Source organism: Heloderma suspectum, chromosome 4 (assembly GCF_057233095.1).
Source record: "Heloderma suspectum isolate Gila_16-S chromosome 4, 16-S_ref, whole genome shotgun sequence".
NCBI classification, from domain to species: Eukaryota; Metazoa; Chordata; class Lepidosauria; order Squamata; family Helodermatidae; genus Heloderma; species Heloderma suspectum.
Window position 1 is genome coordinate 14,785,326 of NC_139461.1, and position 26,437 is coordinate 14,811,762.

A 26,437-nucleotide genomic window follows, 5' to 3' on the forward strand; every position below is an offset into this window, starting at 1 on the left:
TGACGTTGTTGATAATTCTCCCGGCAATCTTAATTCCGACCTGTGATTCATCCAACCCGGCTAGGGATGTACGAAAGGTACTCACCTTTCGCGAATTATGTTTATGGCTGGGGGGGAGGCGTTCCGTCCCTCCCCCCAGAGTCCTCGCCGGGGGGGCGCTCTGTTCCTCCCCCCCCCCCCCGGAATCCTGGCCGGCCGGCTGTGCTCCGCAGCGATTCTGCGGAGCCGCCAGCCGGCTCTGCCAGCAGCCGGACATCCGGCCGCTGGCTAGCAGCGACGCAAATGGTGGTGGCCGTAGCCGCCGCCGTTTGCGTCCCTGCATTCAGCCATGATAGCCTACGTAAATGTTTACGTAGCCTATCATGGCTGACTTAAAACACACACACACACATGTGCGTATGCACATTTGCCATTTGCGTTCCTTATTTTGGCACGTCTTAGTCTACGTAAATATTTACGTAGACTAAGACGGCGAAAATAAGGCGAACGCAAATAGCGTAGCGTCTACGCTATCTGCATACCCCTTATTTTTGCCGTCTTACTCTACATAAATGTTTATGTAGACTAAGACGTGCCAAAATAAGGAACGCAAATGGCGGCGGCCATGGCCGCCACCATTTGCGTACGCACGTTTTTGTTTTTGTTTTTGTTTTTAAAAGTCAGCCGTGATAGGCTACGTAAAGATTTACGTAGCCTATCACGTTTTTTTTTAAAACCCAGCCGTGATAGGCTACGTAAATCTTTACGTAGCCTATCACTTTTTTTGTGGTTTTTTTTAACTGGAAATGGCGGCAGCCGGTCGGAAGACCGGCTGCCGCTGCCGGCGCCGCCAAACCACCGCCGGAGCTGCCGCTGCCAGGAAGATCCACCTAAGGTAAGTCTCGTCCTGGGAGGGGCGGGGGGGGCCGTTCCGCCTCCGATTTCAGGGGGCCGAATGCGCTGGCATTTGGCCTCCCCAAGATCTGTGGTGGAATTTTCGTACATCCCTAAACCCGGCATTTCTCATGATCTACTCTGCATATAAGTTAAATAATTAGGGCGACAATATGCAGCCTTGTCGTACTCCTTTCCCAATTTTGAACCAATCGGTTGTTCCATGTCTGGTTCTTACTGTTCCTTCTTGACCCTTGTATAGGTTTCTCAGGAGACAGGTTAGGCGGTCTGGTACTCCCATCTCTTTAAGAATTTGCCACAGTTTGTTGTGATCCACACAATCAAAGGCTTTAGCGTAGTCAATGAAGCAGAAATAGACTTTTTTTGGAATTCTCTTGCTTTCTCCATGATCCAGCGAATGTTCTGATCTCTACTTCCGCTGCCACTTTGAAACCCAGTTTGTTCTTCCAGTAGTTCTTGCTTCACATACTGCTGAAGCCTAGCTTGTAGGATTTTGAGCATCACCTTGCTGGCATGTGAAATGAGTGCAATTGTACGGTAGTTTGAACACTCTTTGGCATTGCCCTTCTTTGGAATTGGAATGTAAACTGACCTTTTCCAGTCTTGTGGCCACTGTTGAGTGTTCCAGATTTGTTGGCATATTGAATGCAGCACTTTAACAGCATCATCTTTTAGGATTTTAAATAGCTCGGCTGGAAGACTGTCATCTCCGCTAGCTTTGTTGTTAGTAATGCTTCCTAACCCCCACTTGACTTCACTCTCTAGGATGTCTGGCTCAAGGTCAGTGACCGCACGATCATGGCTATCAGGGACATTCAAATCTTTCCTGTATAGTTCTTCTGTGTATTCTTGCCACCTCTTCTTAATCTCATCTGTTTCTGTTAGGGATGGCGGAGAATTTCTCCCCGAAACTTCGGGGGGCCGAGCGCCAATGTGTTCGGCCCCCCAAACAAGTTTTGGGGAGAAATTCTCTGCCCCCCCGCCCCCCACACACCCCCCGGGACGGGACTTACCTTTGCCGAATGTCCCTCCTGGCGGCGGGTCCGGCCAGCGGTTTGGCGGGTGTTCGTGCGGGGCGGGGGCGGCAGCCGGTCTTTTGACCAGCTACCGCTGCCGCCATTGCAATAAAAGAAAAAAAAAATGCCCCCATGATAGGCTACGTGATGATTAACGTAGCCTATCATGGCTAGATTTGCAAAGTCAGCCGTGATAGGCTACGTAAATCATCACGTAGCCTATCACGGGTGACTTTAAAAAAAAAAAAAAGCTCGTACGGCTAATGGAGGCCCCGATAGGGAGCCGCCATTCCCGTTCCTTATTTGGTCGCCGTAGTCTACGTAAAGATTTACGTAGACTACAGCGACCAAATAAGGAACGTGAATGGCGGCTCCCTATGGGGGCCGCCATTAGCGTACGCGCTTTTTTTTTTTTTTTAAGTTACCCGTGATAGGCTACATGACGATTTACGTAGCCTATCACAGCTGACTTTGCAGATCTAGCCGTGATAGGCTACGTTAATCGTCACGTAGCCTATCACAGGGGCGTTTAAAAAAAAAAAAAAGAGTTTGCAGCCGGGCGAGGCGGGAAGCCTCCTCCCCGGCCTGAATTTCGGCCAGGCGAGGCGGGAAGGCTCCCCCCTGGCCTGAATTTCGGCCGGGACGAGGCGGGAAGCCTCCCCCCCTGGCCTGAACTTCGCGGGGGGAGCAGCGAAGCACCTCCCCCCCACCGCGAACAAGCTTCGACGACAGGTAAGTGAGTTTCGTCCACCCCTAGTTTCTGTTAGGCCCTGCCTTCTTTGATCTTTATCATGCCCATCTTTGCACAAAACGTTCCCTTGAGATCTCCGATTTTCTTGAAAAGATCTCTAGTGTTTTCCATTCTATTGTTTTCCTCGATTTCTTTGCATTGTTCATTTAAGAAGGCCTTCTTGTCTCTCCTTGCTATTCTCTGGAACTCTGCATTCAGTTATCTTCCCTTTTCTCCCTTGCTTTTCGTTTCCCTTCTTTCCTCAGCTACCTGTAAAGCCTCATCAGACTTTGCTTTCTTGCATTTCTTTTTCTTTGGGATGGATTGAGTTGCTGCCTCCTGAACAACATTACGGACCTCCATCCATAGTTCCTCAGGCACTCCGTCTGTCAGGTCTAATCCCTTAAATCTATTCCTCACCTCCACTGTATATTCATAAGGGATATGATTTAGGTCATACCTGAATGGTTTAGTGGTTTTCCCTACGTTCTTCAATTTAAGCCGAAATTTTGCAACCAGCAGCTCATGATCTGAGACACAGTCCGCTCCAGGTCTTGTTTTTACTGACTGTTTAGAGCTTCTCCATCTTTGGCTGCAAAGGACATAATCAATCTGAGTTCGATATTGACCATCTGGTGATGTCCATGTATAGAGTCGCCTCTTGTGCTGTTGGAAAAGAGTGTTTGCTATGATCAGTGTGTTCTCTTGGCAAAACTCTATTAGCCTTTGTCCTGCTTCATTTTGTACACCAAGGCCATGCCTGCCTGTTATTCCGGTGATTTCTTGACTTCCTACTTTGGCATTCCAATCCTCTATGATGAAAAGGACATCTTTTTTTGGTGTTAGTTCTAGAAGGTGTTGGAGGTCTTCATAGAACCGATCAACCTCAGCTTCTTTGGCCTCAGTGGTTGGGGCACAGACTTGAATTACTGTGATGTTGAATGGTTTGCCTTGGATTCGCACTTGAGATCATTCTATCGTTTTTGAGATTGTACCCCAGTACTGCTTTTCCCACCCTTTGTTGACTATGAGTGCTACTCCATTTCTTCTACGGGATTCTTGCCCACAGTATGATATGATGGTCACCTGAATTAAATTCGCCCATGCTTGTCCATTTTAGTTCGCTGATTCCCAAGATGTCGATACCTTGATTCATTGATCTTGCATTCCAGGTTCCTAAACAATATTGTTCTTTACAGCATCAGACTTTCTTTTCACCACCATACACATCTGCAGCTGAGTGTCCTTTCGGCTTTGGCCCAGCCGCTTCACTTTCTAGCGCTACTTGGAAATTCCCTCTGCTCTTCCTCAGTAGTATATTGGACACCTTCCGACCTGAGGGGCTCATCTTCTGGCGTCATATCTTTTAGCCTTGTGATACGTTCCATGGGGTTTTCTTGGCAAGAATACTGGAGTGGGTTGCCAATTGCCATTTCCTTCTCCAGTGGACCACATTTTGTCAGAACTCTCCACCATGACCTCTCCTTCTTGGGTGGCCCTACATGGCATAGCTTATGGCTTCACTGAGTTACGCAAGCCCCTTCGCCACAACAAGGCAGTGATCTATGACGGAGGCAAATGACATTGCACTAGTGGAAACCAAGTTCTGAATTATGTGCAAGGGGAGAATCCAATTAAAATTCCATGTGTGCAACTGCTTGCAGATCCTACCTTTATGACGTGGTCCACTAATGCCTGTACAACCACTTGTGTAACTGCTTGTTCAACAGGAAAAGACAGTGGAGCTCTGCTAGCACAGAGATTTCTTTGGTTAATGATCCATTGGATTTGGGCCATGTTCCTTTAGTTTTCAGGTGTGAAACTAGAACAAAATGCCCTCAAGTATGGTTGTGGCTGTATGCAGAAGAATGCACTCTGGCATGCATAGCCCGTTGCACAAACTTGGTTCATCACAATCCAGGAGATGTTGTGCAAGGGAAATCAAAGGCTGCCAAACAACACTGGTTAATGCATTGGCCATTTTCCTGGTGTGGACATATGCGCATGCAGTATAAATGGATTGTTTTGTGTGCTATAGTTTATATAAGAGAGAAGGACATTTTGAAAAGAAGCCACATGCTGTCACTAGTTCATTCTATAGCTGGCTCTTCTTAGTTCAGACCTCTTATTTCCTTGTTGCAGGGCACTCCAGGGAAACCAGGTGAACTTGGAACCAAAGGTGACAGAGTAAGTTGGAGAACTTCATAAATGTCAGTGTGTACAGCCTTGATGTCCAAGAGTTTTAAGCAAAGTAGACAAGGGACAGTGGTGGGTAGGGATGGCGGAGAATTTCTCCCCGAAACTTCGGGGGGCCGAGCGCCAACGTGTTCGGCCCCCTGAACAAGTTTCGGGGAGAAATCCTCCGCCCCCCCGCCCCCCGCCCCCCCCCCCGAGACGGGACTTACCTTCCCTGAATGTCCCTCCCGGCGGCGGGTCCGGCTGGCGGTTCGTCCGGTGTTCGAGCGGGGCAGGAGCGGCAGCCGGTCTGTCGACCGGCTGCCGCCCCCGCCATTGCAATGAAAGAAAAAAAAAAAACGTCCCCTGATAGGCTACGTGACGATTCACGTAGCCTATCACGGCAAGATTTGCAAAGTCAGCCGTGATAGGCTACGTGAATCGTCACGTAGCCTATCACGGGTGACTTAAAAAAAAAAAAAAGTGTGTACGGATAATGGCGGCCCCCATAGGGAGCCGCCATTCCCCTTCCTTATTTGGTCGCTGTAGTCTACGTCAATGTTTACATAGACTACGGCGAAAATAAGGGCAATGCTATTTGCGTTGCCCTTATTTTCGCCATAGTCTATGTAAACATTGACGTAGACTACAGCAACTAAATAAGGAACGCGAATGGCGGCTCCCTATGGGGGCCGCCATTCGTGTACGCGCTTTTTTTTTTTTTTAAAGTCACCCGTGATAGGCTACGTGACGATTCACGTAGCCTATCACGGCTGACTTTCCAGATCTAGCCGTGATAGGCTACGTGAATCGTCACGTAGCCTATCAGGGGACGTTTTTTTTTTTTACTTTCATGTTCGCGGCCGGGCGAGGCGGGAAGCCTCCTCCCCGGCCTGAATTTCGGCCGGGCGAGGCGGGAAGCCTCCCCCCCCAGCCTGGAATTTGCGGGGGGAGCAGCGAAGCGCTCCCCCCCACCACGAAAAAGCTGCGAGAAAAGGTAAGTGACTTTCGTTCACCCCTAGTGGTGGGCTAGGTAATACTGCCAACAGACTTTCTTTAATATGTCATTAGCTCTACAGTACCCAGAGATGGGCAACTGCCTCCACCCCCACTGCACATCACACATTGTGTTGTCTCAGAAATTCGCTAAAAAATCAAGAACTGCTGTGGCACATTACATTTCTGTGCCAATCTGAATTTGGACACCGCTTCCCCCCTCCCCTACCCGGGTTGACAGTCAGTGATGCCTTGCAAGTAGGGATGTGTGAATCAGCAAAAAGTGTGCTCATTGAGGTTCTCCGAATTCTACCTCTAAGCTCATTCTGACACATTTCCAGGGATGTACAAATCCCTTACCTGGTTCCATTCTGGGGAGTCTGCAGTGGGGGGGGAGGCAATCCGTCCCTCCCCCTGGAATCCTCCCCTGCTGGCTCCGCTCTGCGGTGAGTCCACGGAGCCGCCAGCCAGTTCCGCCCGCAGCCAGACCTCCATCCAATGCTGGCCTGCGGCTGCAAATGACAGCTGCCATAGTGCAGCTGCCCTGCGTTGCCATGATAGGTTACATATATTTACATAGCCTATCATGAAAAGAACAGGGACGCAAATGGTGTAGCGGATGCTATTTGCATCCTTGCTCTTTGCCATGATAGGCTACGTAAATACTTATGTAGCCTATCACGGCTAATGTAGTGAGGGAAATGGCGGCCACAGAGTGGGGCCGCCATTCGTGGCAGAAGGCAAGGGCAGCGGATGGCCTACAACAGGTAATATCCATCCTGGGGAAGTTTCACGGGGTGGCAGGGGGGATTGCTCCATTCCGCCATGGTCTCCGGGTTCTTTAGAATCCAGCCTCACTGGAGTCCATGGCGGAATTCTCTAGGTATGGCAGAGAATTCCGCCACAGATCTCGGTAAGGCCGAATGCCAGTGCATTTGGCCCCCCGAAATCTGTGGCGGAACGGCCTGCCCCCCGCCCGCCCTACGAATCCCCCCCTGGGACGAGACTTACCTGGGGCGAATCTTCCGGGCAGTGGTGGCGGCAACCGCGGCAGCTGGTCTTCCGACCGACTGCTGCCGCCGCCATTTGCAGTCTTGTCGGGGGGGGGTTGTTTTTTTTTAACAAGATGTGATAGGCTACGTAAAGACTTACGTAGCCTATCACATCTGGCTTAAAAAAAAAATGCATACGCAAATGGCGGCTGCTACGGCCGCCGCCATTTGCGTTCCTTATTTTTGGTCGTCTTAGTCTATATAAATATTTACGTAGACTAAGACAGCGAAAATAAGGGGGAATGCAAATAGTGTAGTCTTACGTAGTCTTACGTAGACTAAGATGACCAAAAATAGGGAATGCAAACGGCGGGGGCCGTAGCTGCCGCCATTTGCGTACGCGTTGTTTTTTTTATTTAAGCCAGGCGTGATAGGCTACGTAAGTCTTTACGTAGCCTATCACGAATCGGGGGGGAAAGATTGCAAATGGTGGTGGCGGCAACAGCCAGTCGGAAGACAAGCCACTGCCGCTGCCTCCGCCGAAGCCACTGCTGGAGCCACCGCCGTCCAGAACATCCACCTTAGGTAAGTCTCATCCCAGGGGGATCCGCGGGGGGGGGCAGGCCATTCCACCACCGAGTTTGGGGGGCCGAATGCACTGGCATTCGGCCTCACCGAGATCCATGGCGGAATTCTCTGACATCCCTACGGAATTCTCCAACATCCCTACATACATCGCTACTGTCAGGATTAATACTGAGTAGGGATGTACAAAAGGTACTTACCTTTCACGAATTATGTTTATGGTTGGGGGGGAGGCGTTCCGTCCCTCCCCCCAGAATCCTCGCCGGAGTGGGAGGCGCTCCGTTCCTGGCTGGCAGGCTGTGCTCCTCAGTGATTCTGCTCTGCCAGCAGCTGGACATCTGGCCGCTGGCTAGCAGGGATGCAAATCGCAGCGGCCATAGCCGCCTCCGTTTGCGTCCCTGCAGTCAGCCATGATAGGCTATGTAAATGTTTAATAGCCTATCATGGCTGACTTAAAAAAACAAAAACAAAACGCGCTTACGCAAATGGCGGCGGCCACGGCCACCGCCATTTGCGTACGTGCTTTTTTTTTTTTTTTTTAAAGTCAGCCATGATAGGCTACATAAATATTTATGTAGCCTATCAGGTTTTTTAAAATACCTAGCCGTGGTAGGCTACGTAAATCTTTACATAGCCTATCACGGTTTTGTGTTTTTGTTTTTTAACTGGAAATGGCGGCGGCGGCAGCCGGTCAGAAGACCGGCTGCCGCATCCGCCACCACTGAACTGCCGCCGGAGCTGCCGCTGGAGCTGCCGCCACCAGGAAGATCCGCCCAAGGTAAGTCTCATCCTGGGGGGGGGGGCGGGCCATTCCACCACCGATTTCAGGGGGCCAAATGCGCTTGCATTCGGCCTCCCCGAGATCCGTGGCAGAATTTTCGTACATCCCTATTTCTGAGTGTATGGAGATAGTTAGCAGTTCAGACTCAGAATAGGAACACCCAGAACCGGGGGGGGCATCTTCCCGAGTGAGTTCAGTTATGGATAGGCATGCTTCTCAGGATGCTAACACAGAGATGGCTGGGCCTGAAGCCACCTCCCCTTCCCTCCTCCATGAGAACCCACAGGGTGGGTGTGCAGGGTGTGACCTGAGGGATGCTAGACTGCAGTGCAGAGCAAAGAGGAAAAAGGTAGAGGTGGAGCTCAGACATTCGACCCAGTTGGCTATGCGTGAGGTTCAACGAAGGGGAGCATCACTGGAAGGGTGGGGCATCCCTCCCTAAGTTATTCTAGCCAGCAAGTTCTTGTTTCAAACTGCAGGCAATGTCATAGCTCCCGTTTGGATCCCCTGTAGCTATTCGTAAATATATGAAGCAGCTGTATTCCGTTGTAGCCTGAGAGTCTTTGAGGATTTGCATCTGCAAGGAACCTGATTGATAGTGAATTAAAGATGTGAGGCTGAAGCCTTTTTTCTTGTGTGTGTGCATGAGGAAGGAGGGGATCAAGGGAACGTGACAGCTACTTGCAAGCCTCTCAGATCCCTGGCTGTCAACTGAGTTTCACATAGTGAGGAGATCTGTCTTGGCCATGTTTGAGGTAAACAGGTTGCATGGGTTAAAAAAAAAAGGCCTTAATGTGAGCTGCAAAGGACCTTTGGGCAAGATGGGCGCCTTTCCTCCCACTAGAGGCTTTTGCAGTTGCAGCCTCTTTAAATTAGGGATGTCTGTCACTGGGAAATGCATTTCTTTTTTGGCTCAATGGAGTTCTGCAGAATATATGGCTGTCTTTGTGTCTGCAAGCCACGTTATGGGCTGTTCCCTGACTTCCAGGAACTTTTTGTGCATTTTTGGAAGGTTCTGGAATTTGCACAAATTTCTGAGCAATTTGCACAAATTATGGCAGACCTTGTGCAAATTATGACCAAATTTGCATAAAAGACAGCCTAATTTGCACAAATAATGCAAATGCAGCTTTAATTTGTGCAAATTGCTCAGAAATTTGTGCAGAGCGTAGAACCTTCCCCCAAATGCGCAGAATTCCTGTAAAGCTTCTGCGGAACCTGGATTGCTGCCGACCAAGTCAGGCACAGCAGAGAGAACTGATACATAGTCCAGCGGTCCAAGCCTACACAATTTCATTGAACTCCACCACCCCCCAACGGATTTCTCTGACATCTCCTCTTTAATGTTCTATATTGAATCTAATGGACCAATGTCATAACCTTATTCTAGGGATAAGGTTATGATAAGGTTCTAGCCCCCTTACCAGGCTCCGCTGGGTTCCGCTGTGTGGGGGAGGTGCTCCCCCCTCCCCCCGGAATCCTCGCCGGGAGTGGAGGCTCTCCGCGCCTCCCCCACGGAATCGTGGCTGGCCGGCTCCGCTCCGTGGGGATTCTGTGGAGCCGCCGGCAGGCTCCGCCAGCAGCCAGACATCCGGCCACTGGCTAGCGGGGACGCAAATGGCGGCGGCTGTACCCACTGCCGTTTGCGTCCCTGTAGTCAGCCGTGATAGGCTACGTAAAGACTTACGTAGCCTATCACGTCTGGCTTAAAAAAACCAAAAACAAACGCGTACGCAAATGGCGGCGGCGACGGCCGCCGCCATTTGCATTCCTTATTTTTGGCCGTCTTAGTCTACGTAAATATTTACGTAGACTAAGATGGCGAAAATAAGGGGGAACGCAAATAGTGTTCGCTACGGTATTTGTGTTCCCCTTATTTTCGCCATCTTAGTCTACATAAATATTTACATAGACTAAGACGGCCAAAAATAAGGAACGCAAATGGCGGTGGCCATAGCCGCCGCCATTTGCATACACGTTTTTTTTTTAAGCCAGACGTGATAGGCTACGTAAATCTTTACGTAGCCTATCACGAATGGGGGGGGGGGAAACAGACTGCAAATGGCGGTGGCAGCAGCCGTTTGGAAGATCAGCCGCCGCCGCTGCTGAAGCCGCTGCTGGAGCCGCCGCTGTGCGGAAAATCCGCCCCAGGTAAGTCTCATCCCGGGGGGGATCCGTGGGGGGCAGGGGGGTGGCAGGCCATTCCGCCATGGAGTTCGGGGGGCCGAATGCACTGGCATTCAGCCTCACCGAGATCTGTGGCAGAATTCTCTGACATCCCTACCTTATTCACAAGTGTCCATCGTTGGAAGGGACCTAGAAGACCATCGAGTCCAACCCCCTGCTCAGTGCAGGAAGCCTGATTCCCAGGTGGTCTCCCATCCAGGACTGACCCTGCTTAGATTCCAAGATCAGACAAGATCAGGCACATCCATGCCTTCTATGGCTGTTTCCTTAGTACCCATCACCCTTCATGAGACTCAGAAGCAATGTCTGTTCCAATCTGTGCACTCATTATGCTGATTTGTCCAACAGGGAGATCCTGGCACAAATGGTGAAAAAGGCCCAGCAGGAGAGAAGGGCCCACCTGGTGATCCTGGAATTCCTGGTCGCAAAGGACACACTGGATTAATGGGTCAACCAGGACCATCAGGAGACACGGGACAGGGTGGGCCCCCTGGTCCTCCAGGACAGCCTGGCTTTCCTGGGCCCAGGGTAAGTCTAGGGAAACTAAATTTTAGAAGGTTTTTTTAAAAAGTGCACACATTTAGAACAGTTTTTTTTTTTTTAACCTTTGCATATCAGCTACGAAAGACAACAAAATATTTAAAGCTATTGTATGGCAGCTATCAAATATTACGGCAACCATCAAATTCTATCAAGTATTCAAATGAGTCACACAAGCCATTTATACATAATAAAAGAAGATGGGTATCTGTCCATCCATCAGTGCCATAGCACCAAGAAACCGAGACACCTGAAATTTGACATACATACTAAGGGTTATTTTATTTAAGAACTCATTCATTCCTTTTAAATCATTTGAATGTGTCCATGTGGCTGAAACTGGGCTGTTAACTTACATTTGCCAAGTCAAGCTCTAGAGTGTGTTCTCTTCCCCCTCTCGATTATGTGCATGTGGGGGGGTGGTAGTGGTGTGGTGTTCACCAGTTTGGTTACAGAAGAGGCCCCCAATATTTGCAGTAACATCTTGAGCCACTAGGGACAGGCTCCCCTAACCAGCACATAGCTTTGCAATGTTATGCTGAACTTTGAAACAAGGGGAGAGTAGTAGACCAAGGGGCAGAGTTATATGCTGGGGTGAACCCCACCCTCACCCCAGGGAATGGAGTGGGAAGACCTCTTCCTCAGGGAACTATAGTGGTACACCATGCCAGGGATCATGCCTTTGTTGCTGTTTTTCAGTCGTTCAGTCATGTCCGGCTCTTCATGACCCCATGGACCATAGCACGCCAGGCCTTCCTGTCCTGCGCTCTCTCCCGGAGTGTGCTCAAGTCCATATTCATTGCATGGGATCATGCCTAGGGTTGGCTTTACTCAGGCAGGGTGGGCACAGTGTGTTCCAACTCTGGAAGCTATGTAAGTTTGCTTGTATCCTTCACCATATCAACATAACATGGTGTAGTGGTTCGAGTGTTGGACTGGGAGCCTGGAGATCCGGGTTCTAGTCCCCACTCAACCATGGAAGCTCACTGGGTGACTTTGGGCCAGTCGCAGACTCTCAACCCAACCTACCTCACAGGGTTGTTGTTGTGAGGATAAAATGGAGAGGAGGAGGAGGATTATGTAAGCCACCTTGGGTTCCTTGCAAGAGGAAAAAAGGCAAGAGATAAATGCAATAAATAAATAAATAAATAAATAAATAACAGCTAGTCGTACCCATGAAAAGCTGGATCCACTGAATAGTGTGTATGTGTATGTAGTATTTATCTATTGTCAAATATTTCATGAATATTTGGACAGTAGTAGGATATCTGGAGAATATACAACATCAGGATTTGCAGAAGACGGTTTTGACGATGGTTTGAAGGAAATTCATTGCAGCTGTAAATTGAGCTCAGAATCCTAAAATGCCTGAAATGCCATCACTCCAGTCATCATTCATATGCATTGCAGTACATCTGCATCGCAAGGAGCTCTGTATTATGGCCTCCCCCATTAACGCCAATTGAAGAGAAGTTCAGCTGCACACAAATGATTAACAGGTTGATCTACATCCTCCAAGGAGGTGAACAGAGGAGGTCTTGTGGACTGAGTAGGGATGGGTGAACCATCAATTTTCAAGCTTGCCTAAATTCTCTGAAAATTATTTTGGAGCTCATTTCAGCTTGCTCCCATTTTCATTTTTAAAAAATGCGTATTATTTTAAAATGCGCATTTTGCAATACACATTTTTTTAAAAAAACACCCCCACACACATTTTCACGTTTTGGTCAATAAAGTGTGAAAATATGTGGTTTTTATTTTTAAAAATGTGTATTTCAAAATGTGCATTTTTAAATAATACACATTTTTCAAAGTCAGATGCAAATTTGAGGATTTGAGAACATTTGCACTTCTGTTCCCATTCAGTTCAGGATTGCGAACGGGACATGTTTGCATGATTTGCAAACTGAAACAGAATTTCTGTTCCTGTTTGGGGAATTATGTTCAAGTATTGGAACTCCTGTGCCCAGAACAGATTGCTGGAATAAGAGCCAGATAGATTTACAATAATAAGAAAGAGACTGTTTCAGTTGACATTGACAGACTAGTCTTTCATGATTACTGGCCTTAGGGCCCAAATAAAGAAAAACTCCAGAGCCTTTTCTAGAGTTAATTTTTCATGAGTGTACATGGGGAAAAAAATATTAAGTTGCACTAATTCTTTTTTTTAGCCACAGAAGGTTTCAGGAGAACTGCAATTGTTGTTATTTCAGCTAATTGGAAAGTAAACATAGAATCATAGAATCATAGAATAGTAGGGTTGGAAGGGGCCTACAAGGCCATCGAGTCCAACCCCCTGCTCAATGCAGGAATCCAAGTCAGAGCATCCCTGACAAATGGCTGTCCAGCCTCATCTTGAAGGCCTCCAGTGTGGGAGAGCCCACCACCTCCCTAGGTAATTGGTTCCATTGTCGTATTGCTCTTACAGTCAGGAAGTTTTTCCTGATGTTCAGCCGGAATCTGGCTTCCTGTAACTTGAGCCCATTATTCCGTGTCCTGAACTCTGGGATGATCTAGAAGAGATCCTGGCCTTCTTCTCTGTGACAACCTTTCAAGTACTTGAAGAGTGCTATCATATCTCCCCTCAGTCTTCTCTTCTCAAGGCTAAACATGCCCAGTTCTTTCAGTCTCTCTTCATAGGGCTTTGTTTCCAGTCCCCTGATCATCTTTGTTGCCCTCCTCTGAACCCTCTCCAGTTTGTCTGCATCCTTCTTAAAGTGTGGTGCCCAGAACTGGACACAGTACTCCAGATGAGACCTAACCAGTGCTGAGTAGAGGGGAACTAGTACTTCCCGGGATTTGGAAGCGATGCTTCTATGAATGCAGCCCAAAAGAGCATTTGCCTTTTTTGCAGCCACATCACATTGTTGGCTCATATTCAGCTTGTGATCGACAACAATTCCAAGATCCTTCTCGCTTGTAGTGTGGTTGAGCCACGTATCCCCCATCTTGTAACTGTGCATTTGGTTACTTTTTCCTAGGTGCAGAACTTGGCATTTGTCCCTATTAAATGCCATTCTGTTGTTTTCTGCCCAGCACTCCAGTCTATCCAGATCACTTTGAATTTTGTTTCTGTCTTCCAAAGGATTAGCTATCCCTCCCAGTTTTGTGTCATCTGCAAATTTGATCAGCATTCCCTGCACCTCCTCCTCCAAGTCATTAATACAAATGTTGAAGAGCACTGGGCCCAGGACTGAGCCCTGCGGTACCCCACTCGTTACCTCTCCCCAGCTTGAGAAGGTCCCATTGATAAGCACTCTTTGAGTCCGATTCTGTAGCCAACTGTGGATCCACATGATCGTTGTTTCATCTAGCCCACTTCGAGCTAGTTTGCTCATCAGGATATCATGGGGCACTTTGTCGAAAGCTTTGCTGAAGTCGAGGTATATGATGTCTACAGCATTCCCACGGTCTACAAGGGAGGTTACTTGATCAAAAAATGAGGTCAGATTTGTCTGGCAGGACTTGTTTTTGACAAATCCATGTTGGCTTCGAGTAATCACGGCATTGTTGTCAAGGTGCTTCCAGATGGATTGCTTTATGATCTGCTCCAGAATTTTTCCAGGGATTGATGTCAGACTGACTGGTCTGTAGTTCCCAGGTTCCTCCTTTTTACCCTTTTTGAAGATAGGGACAACATTAGCCCTCCTCCAGTCATCTGGCACTTCCCCCGTCCTCCATGATTTCTCAAAGAGAATAGACAGCGGTTCTGAGAGTTCTTCTGCCAGTTCCTTTATGACTCTAGGATGCAGTTCATCTGGCCCTGGAGATTTGAACTCATTCAAAGTAATGAGGTGTTCCTTGACCATATGCCTGTTGATCTCAAGCTGCAATCCTGCCCCTTCAACCTGTACTTTGCCTTTGCCAGGGGGGTCATAGACCCTCTTTTGGGAGAAGACTGAGCCAAAGTAGGAATTCAGCACCTCTGCCTTTTCTTTGTCATCTGTTATTGTTTTGCCATCCTTATTTAATAGCTGAACCACCATTTCTTTCCTCTGCCTTGTACTATGCACATAGCTGAAGAAAGCCTTTTTGTTGTTTTTAACATCCCTTGCTAACCTCAGCTCATTCTCAGCTTTAGCCTTCCTGACGCCATCCCTGCAATTCTGTGCTATCTGCCTGTACTCTTCCTTTGTTACCTGGCCTTCTTTCCACTTCCTATATGTGTCCTTTTTTGTTTTCAGGTCATCCCTAAGCTTTTTGTGAAGCCACACTGGCTTCTTCTGTTGTCTTCCACCTTTTCTTCTTCTTGGAATTGCTTGTGATTGTGCCTTGAGAATTTCCTTTTTTAAAAGCTCCCACCCATCTTGGACTCCTTTTCTCACTAGCATCGCTTGCCATGGGACCTTACTGATCATTGTTCTGAGTTTATTAAAATCAGCTTTCCTAAAATCCAGGGTACGCATTTGACTACACTCAGCTTTTGCTTCCCTTAGAACCAAGAACTCAAGTACAACATGGTCGCTTTCCCCCAGAGTTCCTGTAACTGCTACTTTATCCACTAAGTCATCTCTGTTGGTTAGGATCAAGTCAAGATCCTCTAGTTCCTTCCTCTACTTTCTGTAGGAGGAAGTTATCCGCCACACAAGTGAGGAATTTCCTGGAGGGGCCATGTTTTGCAGAATTTGTCTCCCAACAAATATCAGGGAAATTGAAGTCCCCCATTACTACTACATCATGCTTCCTTAAAACACTGGCTATTTGCTTTTCAAAAGTTTCATCCTTGTCTTCTCCTTGATTGGGTGGCCGGTAGTAGACTCTAACCACCAGGTTCCTTTTATTCTTTGCTCCATTTATTTCAACCCAGATGCTCTCGATGGGGTTACCAAGCTCCTCCTCCTGTATTTCTGTGCAGAGATATGTATTTTTCACATACAGTGCAACCCCACCTCCCTTTCTGTTCCTCCTGTTCTTTTTGAACAAGTTATATCCTTCCATTGCTGTATTCCAGTCATGAGAGTCATCCCACCAAGTCTCAGTTATACCTATCATGTCATAATTTCCCTCTTGTATTAAGAGTTCAAGTTCATTCTGTTTGTTTCCCATACTCTGGGCATTAGTATATAGACATCAAAGACCATGTGCTTCATAGTCTGGCTTTCTTCCTACATGTGTCTGAAGACTATTATTGGGCACTATCAGAGCTGTTCTCTCCATTGCAGTGCATGCGCCTATGTCCATTGTTACCCCCAACATTACATCTCCCTTCCCCGTAGAATTCAGTTTAAAGCCCTCCTGATGAAGTTCTTCATGCTGTGGCCAAACACATTCTTCCCATCCTTTGTGAGGTGCAACCCATCCCTAGCCAGCAGCCTATCTTCCAGGAAGTATAGCCCATGGTCCCAGAATCCAAATCTCCCTCGTCGGCACCACCTTCGTAGCTAGTCATTCACCCAGAGTATTTTTCGTTCCCTTTCTATCCCTCTTCTAACTACTGGAAGGATGGATGAGAAAACTATCTGGGCCCCAAAGTTCTTGAGTTTCCTTCCCAAAGCTTCAAAGTCTGATGTGATCTCTTCGTAGCTCCGCTTGGCGGTATCATTTGTTCCCACATGGATGAGAAGAAAGGAATACCTGTCAGTGGGCTTTATGAGTGCAGGCAACCTTTCAGTCACGTCTCTAATCCGTCCTCCCGGGAGACAACATACCTGGCAAGTCCATGGGTCTTCGTGACATACTTGGGTCTCGATCCCACGCAGCAAGGAGTCTCCCACTACTACCACTCTTCTCTTCTTCTTCTTGTAGGCCTGGGTTTCATCGCCTCTGTTTGACTGACCTTTAGCCTCTTGCTCACTCTCATGCAGGTTCCCCTGTGATTCTTCCTCTGCAGGCTGTCCTCCAGTCTCATCCACAAGTACCTGGAATCGGTTCCACATCTCCACTGCTTCCACTGGTGCAGAGTGGCGTCTAGTTCTTCTTCTCCTAACTGTCACTCTTTTCCAAGGAGTATCCTCTATTCCATTTTTCTTCACCTCAGCATTTCCCACTGCCTCATCTTGCTGTTGCTCTTCAAGCTTCTGGTCTGCCCTTTGCTGCTGTAGTTCCCCCATTCTGTCCAAGAACTCTTCGTGTTCTCTTATTCCCCGGAGGGTCGACAGTCGCCGCTCCAGTCCACTTACTTTTTCCTCCAGCAGCGTGATCAACTTGCACTTGTTGCAGGTGTAGGCCATGTTGTTCTCAGGCAAGAAAACAAACATGGCACACACCGCGCAGGTCACCACCACTGGGGAGTCTTGTCCTTCCATAGCCTCTTTTCTCTTTTTGTGTCTAGCTTTGTGATTGTTCTAGACTAGCCTGTGCCTGCTCCTCTACTCAGTAGAGGTTAAAAGCAGAGTCCCACTGGTGTGAAAGTGTGTGTTACAAGACAAATAAATGGAAAAAAGTTAGTTAAAATAAAAAATAAAAATAATTAAAAAAAATGTTAGGGGCCTCCCCCTTGACCTCTTCCTTGACCTCCCCTGGCCAACTCCTGTTTGCTCCCTCTGGTCGCTTGCTCTGTTCGCTCGCTCTCTGGGAGCTTGCCTGCTTCTGTAGTCCCTGGACCAGCTGGAGCAGCTTGCTCTGCTCTGCTCTGCTCAGCTGGGAGGCAGGAAACAGACTGAAGCTTCCCGCCCAGTCAGCTGCTGGGAGTACTCAGGCCACACCCCTCCAATTCAGTTGGAGCTCTCAGAAGCACCTGGTGAGCTCACAGGTAATAGATAATGATATCTATTACCCTGAAAGATTCCTGAGGCTTTCTGCAAATTGGAAAAGGCAGTAGGCATAATACATGGAGAAAATTTCCACACATGCCCAGTTGCACCCCAAGACAACAGGACCTATTTTTAGCTCTAGAGATCTCGGGGGGGGGGGCGCTAAGCAATGATGCTCCATATGTCTGAATCTGTACAGAAAAGGCTAGGTGTGGGTGGTGTTTCTTGAGCTGAAATTAAAAAAGAATTACTTAGACCAAGAATAGCCAATGGATCTTAGTTGGGCTGGATGCCCAACTAACACCCATTGGCTATTTTAAGTAATTCTCAAAGTTTAATTTGCCTCCCCTCCAAAACCTTCTTTAGCTCTTGAAGGTGCAAGTTGTCCATGACCCTACTATAAAAACCAAGGCATATGGCCAACCTACTCATGGTACTTTATTTATTATTCATAACAACTGTGTTGCTGGATCAGAACCAGTTTCATCAAGTCCACCATTATGTTCCCAACACTCTGCTCAGCTAGATGCCCCTGAAAGCAGGTGAAGGTGATGGCCCCTGTTCTTTGTGCCCAGGATCTGGTACTACTCAAAGGTATACTGCCACTGATTGTGGAAGCTGCATTTAGCTATCATGGTGAATACGAATTGATCAATCCTCCACGAATTCATATAATCTTTTTTAAAGACCTCTAAGAGGGACCATCACCATATCCATGAAGCAGCTTCATAAGGAATGTGAGGTACTTCCTTTTGTCACCCTGAACCTCCTGTCAAACAATTTCATTAGGTGACATCTAGTTCTAGTATTAATATGAGAGAGAAAGCAGTCTCTACAGTACGCCAAGTCCAAGCCCACTTGGAATTCATAGGTTACCAAAAAATAAAAATAAAAAATAATGCCTTGAATTATTGCTAGATTGCTATAAGAAAAAGTGTGCAGACCCTGGATCACTGGTCATGCTCCCCATGACCCACCTCTGCTTGGTTGTGGGCATCACATAAGACACAAATCTTAATGGAGCATTGAAATTGTCTCCTTTTATCCCCTAGGGGGATCCTCCATCACTGGAAACTCTGCGGAGACTCATCCAAGAAGAGTTGGGAAAACAACTCGATGGTGAGAACTATAACTTTGAACCCCACAGAGTGACTGTGATACTACTACATGCATAATTCACTGGAGACTCAGTCCAAAACCAAGATTGAAGGGGTGTGTGGATTTTCATGGAATTTCAGATGGCAGGGGGTATTTATTTATTTATTGAAAACATTTATGTATCACCCTATGTGCAATTGATTCCAGGGGCCAATTTCAGTGACAGAAGCAGTTGAACCATTTCATTCCATGTTCAGTTGCTAGACTCATGAAGGCCCTTTTGGCTTCCCTTGCAATTCTTGGGATGTTTAGTTTGCTTTAGGCCCAGTAATCAGAGCCAGAGTTTCCCCCTCACTGTCTGAGGGCTCCATGCATTGATAACATTATCTATGATGTGTTTCCCCCCTGCAGCCAGGTTGCCCTACCTCATGAGTCAGATGCAGCCAGCCCATGTCAAAGCACCCCAAGGTAGACCAGGGCCTCCTGGATCACCTGGTAAAGAAGGACCTCCAGGTAGGGTTGGTCCTCCAGGAGAACCTGGCAGGCCTGGACAACCTGGTTCAGAAGGACCATTGGGACCAATAGGACCAAAAGGTGAGTGAACCTTAAGCATGGCGAGCAGTGATTGTTCTGAGATCCAGAACATCCTTCCTGAACTATGGAGAGTTTCTGCAATATGAAGTAATGACATGCTTACATTCTAAGGTTAGGTCAATCTTAAAAATATAACCAACTAAAAAGATGTTATTGCCTTTCTCCTTCTCCCATGGAATGTTCATATTAAAATTGAAATTCAGAAATTTCTTACCATATCCATTCTACATCTACATGGCAGATGTAGAATATAGAGTAGACTGAAGCTAGATCCAAATGTATTTTGGTCTCCATGTTTAAATACACTAGAGTGGATATCCAATATCTCATGACTGTCTGAAAACTCAGGGATATATTGGAGAGAATGTTGAGCATTCATCTAAATTTAATGCCTTGAAAAGTAGGGCTCTGTACCGCTTTAGCCTGAGGCCAGAACCCCAGGTCAAAGCAGGCTGCTTTGGGTCACTTCATGCCCCTTCTGAGGCAAAGCAGAGGGAGCAGGAAATGACCCAGAGTGGGTCAGGGGCTCTCCGAAGCACTTGGTGTGTTTCGGAGCTTCGGTCACCCTGGCCAAGCCCCTGCTGCCTCAGGGTCCTTACCTGAGCCACCTTCTCTGCTGCCGCCACCACCTTCTCCTTGATGCCGCCTTCTCCACTGCCTTCTTCACTGCTGCTGCACTGCTGCCACCATCCTCCTCGCCGCTGCTAACTGCTGAGGCCTGGATGCGCACAGCGACTCTTGCTTCAGGGAGTCGCCATTTTTAAAATGGCAACGTCCTGGAAGTTCCTGGAGGTTGCCATTTTAAAAATGACAACTTCCTGCAGTAAGAGTTGCCGCAGGCATCCAGTCCTCAGCAGTCGGTGGCAGCGAGGACAGTGGCAGAGAAGGCGGCAAGAATGGCTATGGTGGCAGTGGCTAGGCCAGCCGCGGTGGTGAGGACAGTGGTGTAGGATGGCGGCGGCAAGGGCAGTGGCGGCAAGGATGGTGGCGGTGGTGAGGATGGCAATGGCGGTGGTGAGGATGGCAGTGGCGGCGGAGGCGAGGATGATGGAAGTGGCGGTGGAGGCAGTGGTGGCAAGGTGGGGGGGTTTGCTCGGGGGCATTGGGGGGGACCCAAAGTGGGGTTCAACATCTAAATCCCGCTTCAGGATCAGGGCCGAGTCAGGCCGGGGGCCCCCCGAATCTGCCTGAGCCGAATCAGGCCTGCCTCAGAAGCTGCTTTGCAGCTTCCAAGTTGGATGGAGGGGTCCCTGCACAGGCATATTGAGAAGCATCCAGAAATGCAATTGGTGGAGAATGTGGCAGCTAGGTTGCTAGTGGAAACAGGCATTTTAATCATGTTACACTTATGTTAGTTGATTTGCACTGGCTGCTGGTATATTCCTGGGCTCAATTCATGGTCCTGGTGTTAACCTTTAAAGCCCTTAAATATAGGGATGTCAGAGAATTCCGCCACAGATCTCAGTGAGGCCGAATGCACTGGCATCCCCTGAAATCCGTGGTGGAACGAAGCCCCCCACCCCCCTGCCCCACGAAAGGCGCGCAAAACGGAGCACTTATCTGCTGCCGTTTGTGCTGCTTTGGGAATGGCGGCTGTGTCTGCGGCCGCCATACTCTTCTTCATTATTACTGTGATAGGCTATGTAAATACTTATGTAGCCTATCACGGTAAAAGACAGGGGGGCAAATGGCATAGTGGCCGCCATTTGCGCCCCTGTCTTTTGCTGTAATAGGCTACGTAAATATTTACGTGCCTATCACGGCAAAAAAAAAGGGGGGGATGCAAATGGCGGCGGCTACAGTGGCCGCCATTTGCATTCCCTTTTTTTTTTTGCTGTGATAGGCTACGTAAATATATACGTAGCCTATCATGGTAAAATACAGGGACACAAATGGTGGCGGCAACGGCAGCCGCCATTTGTGTCCCTGTGCAGGCTGCCCAGCGACTGGATGTCCGGGTGCAGGCGGCCCAGGCCAGCGGCTCCACGGAGTCACCACGGAGTGGAGCCGGCTGGGGAGAATTTTAGGGGAAGGGATGGAGCGCCTCTTCCCCACCGTGAATGTCACCCGTCGAAAAGGTAAGTGACTTTTGAACGTCCCTATTTAAATGGCTTGAGTCATGGGAACCTTCTCCTTATTATTCCCTACATTCCTCCCCACATGGTCTATTCATCTGGGGCACTGTTTCATATCCACCCAGCCTCATGAAGCTAGGTGTGCTGCCACTAGGGATGGCGGAGAATTTCTCCCCGAAACTTTGGGGGGCCGAGCGCCAACGTGTTCGGCCCCCCGAACAAGTTTCGGGGAGAAATTCTCCGCACCCCCCCACCCCCTGCACCCCCCCCCGGGACGGGACTTACCTTTGCCAAATGTCCCTCCCGGCGGCGGGTCCGGCCGGCGGTTCGGCGGCTGTTCGTCCGGGGCAGGAGCGGCAGCCGGTCTTTCGACCGGCTGCCGCTGCCGCCGCCATTCCAATCAAAGAAAAAAAAAACACCCCCGTGATAGGCTCCGTGACGATTAACATAGCCTATCACGGCTAGATCTGCAAAGTCAGCCGTGATAGGCTACGTAAATCGTCACGTAGCCTATCACGGGTGACTTAAAAAAAAAAAAAAGGCGCGTACGGATAATGGCGGCCCCCATAGGGAGCCGCCATTCCCGTTCCTTATATTTACGTAGACTACAGCGAAAATAAGGGCAACGCTATTTGCTGTCTGGGTGGTTACACAAATGGTTGCACTGTGATTGTGCAATGCTTTGCCAAGAGAAGTATAGAATCATGGCAAAATACAGGGACGCAAATGGTGGCGGCTACGGCGACCGCCATTTGCATCCCTGTGCAGGCTGCCCAGCGACCAGATGTCTGGATGCAGGCGGCCCCAACACTTTTGTCCTAACCTGTCCCAACAGGTTTTGTCCCAACCTGACAACACTTTATCAGGCCCCAACACTTTTCTGATAAGTATCCTCTTCACCTTTATATTTGCAGAATGTTAAAACTCTAAAATAATAATAATAATAATAATAATAATAATAATGGCATTTTCTCCCACCAGGTGAAAGAGGACTCAAGGGAGAAAAGGGAGATTCTGGCATTGGTCAGCGGGGTGAAATAGGTCCCCCAGGAATACCAGGTGGGTGGTGATTTATTCTTAGCAGATGTGACTTGCTATGTCTAATATAATGAATGGAGATTTGGAATTTGGAGATCAAGTCTCCATCAAGCAAAAAAATAAAATAAAATCTATCTTTCAGGATTTTCACCTTGGACCATTATCATCTTTTACAGAGTAACAAAAGCAGGCAAATGTTTCTGTGCCAGATTAATTGTCAAGAATCTTTCATCTCTAGACTACAGTCTTCTTGCCTCTCTGGTCAAAGGATAGCACAATCTTGACAGGCATTGTTTGGGTTGTCTGTGTTTCATTCACTCTCCATCAGAAATTGCTACTTGTCAGAATTCACAACCTAGACCACCAACACCTTCTATGACCAATCACATTTCTAAGAACATGAAAACATTTCTCCCCACCTTACGCTTTAAGTCAGCCTGTCCCAGCCTGGTGCCCTCCAGACTTCAAGTCCCATCAGTCCCAGGCAGCATGGTTAGGTATGCTGGGAGTTGTAGTCCAAAATATCTGGAGGTTACCAGGTTGGGGAAGGCTGCTTTAAGATCTTCCAAAGAGGCCCTGCTTAAAATGACTCTGCGTTCTGGAGTGAGGCAGATGCCTATCAAAAATAGGGTCTACTTGCTAGCTGCTTTCTCACTATCCCTGCAAACAAATACCCACTTATCCAGGAGTAGGCTCCATGAACTCAGTGGGAGTTACTTCTGAATAGACAAGTGCAGGATTGCACTGTAAGAAACTCTGCAGGTTTTGGTTGTTAGAAAAGTGGTGAAGATGTGACTGATTTTTAGCAGTTTTGTTTGGTTTAACTTACATAGCCAAGGAGGGCACTATGGATTTCTTTAGTAACATTTTGTTTTCATATGGTTTTGGGCAATGGCTTGTTTGTGGTTTTACATATGGATGCATAATGCTTTCTTATCCTCAATTAGACCATCTAGCATAGGGGTCAACAACCTCCAGATATTTTGGACTACAACCCCCATCAGCCCCAGACTGCATGGCCAAAGCCCAAGGATTATGGGAGCTGAAGTAAGGATGTTGGAGAAATCCATTTGGGAGTGGTATTCGATGAGTTTCTCTTGGGCTCAGCCCCCCCAAACTTTGTTTCAGTTCTCACTGAAGAACCCAACTCAATCTACCATGAGTCGGGCCAGTTTGTGGATTTTGCACAAATTGAGTCATAATTTGCACAGATTCAGCTGTAATTTGCACAAATTGCTCAGAATTTTGCGCAAATTGCAGAACCATGAAAATAAATGTGCAAAAAAGTTCCTGGAGTTTGGGGAACAGCCCATAGCCCACCGACAGACACAATGCTAGTTGTACATGCCACAGAACTCAATTGAGCCAAGAAAGAATAAAATTTCCCAGCAGTGGACATTCCTAAGTTGAAGTCCAAAACATCTGGAGGGCACCAGGTTGCCTACTCCTGATCTTGCACATTGCTGTCTCTTCAGACTATGAGCAGTATGGCCATGACACTTACCCACAATGCTTTATTCTGTAGGTGTCCCAGGTGAACCTGGCTATGGCAAAGATGGAATCCCGGGAGCACAAGGCCCTCAAGGTGAAGCAGGTGTCCCTGGGCTTATGGGCCCCCAGGGACCTCCAGGAGCCAATGGACAGTGTGACCCCTCTCAGTGTGCTTACTATGCAAGTCTGGCCGCCAGACCAAGCAATGTCAAGGGGCCCTAAAAGGCAAATCCCCCATGGACCTCTTATGGACCTACTTCTGAAAACTTGAATGGAACAAGGAAGTCAGGAGATCTCAGCTGTTTTGCTTCCTTTTTTTATGAGAGGCCTTTTAGACTATTAAAACCATCAAATGCTGCCGGTCGGTCAAGTTTATTATAATTAAGAAACTATTAATTCTTATTCTTTTATGAGGTGATAAGTGATTTCTTTTTCTCAGTTTTTTTATGTTCTCTAATATCAGGGTAAATTTAAAAAAGATAAGAAAGATTTTTTAAAATATAAATATTGACAATGAGACATAGACATTGTATAGACACAATCCAGGTTGTCAGAAAAAAGAACGCAATATTGGCTGTTGAATTTTTGTTGTTGTTCCTCAAGACTGGGCTAGATGTTGAACAGAGACCTGGGCATTGTCTCCATTGAGCAGTGTGGAGGGAAGGGGATGCACTCTAAAGTGGGGACGTGGTAGGTGTGTGAGAAGAGAGGTCCTTAAGTCCTTCTGCTGGCCACTTGCCTTTCCATGTAGGCTTCTTAGCCAGGTGCTTTTTTCTTCATGGCAACCCGGATGGCTGGGGGAAGGATGTTCAAGGGGAATGTGGCAAGTGAGAGGGGGTATGTGAACCCCCCCCCACTTGTTCGGCTGCTGCCTCTGTACCCTTTCCACTTTTAGTTACGCAGCAGAAGGCCAGATTCCCAGACCTGGGTCTGTGCCTGAAAATCGGCTTGGCCCTCATCACTCCTCAAGCCCCCTTTGTCTTCTCTGAATCAGTGAATCCCCTCTCCACCCTGATCCAGTTGTCAACTAACAAACCAAAAGAGAGAGAGAACGTATGTCACGATCATTTGCTTGTTCAGTAAAATACACCTGTGTAATGCCAAATCTTTTATTTCTCTTTCTTTGGCTTGGCATAATTCCCAAGGTCGCTGGGTAGGTGGTGATGTTTTAACACAGTTAGGGCACACCCCTATGCATGTTTAGATAGAAAAAAAAGTCCTAAAACTCCCAGCATTCCCCATGGGAGTTGTAGGGCTTTTTTTTCTGGCTAAACATGCATAGGTTTGCACTCATAGGGCACAATCCTATGGCTGTTAAACAGCAGTTAGATGGCCATAGGATTTTTCGGTTCCTAGAAAACTGCCTCCCCACCCCTGACCCCACTGCCTCGTAAGAGGTGCAGTTCATCCCTGGCTCCATGCTCATAAGAGCAGCAAGGAGCGGGGGAAGAGGGGGACATTCCTGGGGGCGGGGAGGGGTGGGGGTGGTGGAAGTGTCATTATGACACTTTCTATGCACCGTCCGGCCTCCCCCCCCCCGACCTACCCCAGCTAGACAGCTGAAATTGTCCATCTAGCTGCTAATGCAGGGCGGCTGGAGCACAGAGGAGAAGATCCGCTCCACACTCCACCCAGCCTGCACTAGATAGTTGGACACCTCCGAGTATGGAGGCGGCCAACTATCCCCATTGGATTGCGCCCTCCATTTGTGTGAAGGAAGTCCTTTGACACTTCAGTCCTATGCATGTTTGCTCAAAAGGAAGTCCCACTGTGATCACTGGGGCTTACTCTCTAGCAAGTGTGCTTAGGATTGCACCCTTACTATCTCCTACACCAGCAAACTGGAAACTTGCTCCTGTGGGTGGCTGCTGTGGGGAGGGAGAAAGTTGAAGTGACGCTAAGGTAAACACAAGGACATAAGAATCTCCTGGATGGATCAGTCCAGTCTCCACATCTCAAGTTCTCTGCTCCATGTGTACTTTTATGAAAGGTATCTGTGCACTGCTGGGGCACCACAGTCTGGACTGCATTGCTGATTTTTCAGAGATACTACAGCTGTGCCAACAATTTCAGCCAGCTCTTCTTCCACGATTTGGTCAGTCGGGGGTGAATCAGAGTGCCTCAAAATTGTGCGGGGGGAAGAAAAAAACACTCCTCTACATTCTCAGTGGGGCCTGTGGCTAAATTTAACCTTACACAGTGGCTGAGGATTTTTCCCTTGCTTTTTTTAACTGAAAAAAGGGTCCTGTACCACTCACAGCTGTGGAAGTAGGGATGTCAGAGAATTCCGTGATGGATCTCAGTGAGGCCGAATGCCAGTGCATTTGGCCCCCTAAAATCCATCACAGAACGAAGCCCCTGCCCCCCCAAACCCACGAAAGGCACGCGGGACAAAGTCCCCACTGCCCCCACCCCATGAAAGTCGTGCGAAATGGAGCACTTGCCTGCTCCTGTCCACGCTGCTTTGCGAATGGCGGCCATCCTGCGGCCGCCATTCGCTTCCTGCTCTTCATAGCCGTGATTGGCTACGTAAATACTTACGTAGCCTATCAC

At 48.1% G+C, this 26,437-nt stretch overlaps 1 protein-coding gene across 1 annotated transcript in view; it reads left to right on the top strand.

Moving 5' to 3' along the window:
- The window catches only part of COL22A1 (collagen type XXII alpha 1 chain), a 224,738-nt gene extending 199,752 nt beyond the window's left edge, over window positions 1-24,986 (top strand). Inside the window, exons 56-61 of the mRNA XM_084847960.1 lie at window positions 4,783-4,827; window positions 10,705-10,884; window positions 18,641-18,707; window positions 19,098-19,280; window positions 22,337-22,414; window positions 23,919-24,986. Coding sequence (XP_084704086.1) covers window positions 4,783-4,827; window positions 10,705-10,884; window positions 18,641-18,707; window positions 19,098-19,280; window positions 22,337-22,414; window positions 23,919-24,106 — 741 coding nt within the window. The 3' untranslated portion in view covers window positions 24,107-24,986. The remainder of the gene's footprint in view (window positions 1-4,782; window positions 4,828-10,704; window positions 10,885-18,640; window positions 18,708-19,097; window positions 19,281-22,336; window positions 22,415-23,918) is intronic.
- Window positions 24,987-26,437: the final 1,451 nt, after the last annotated feature.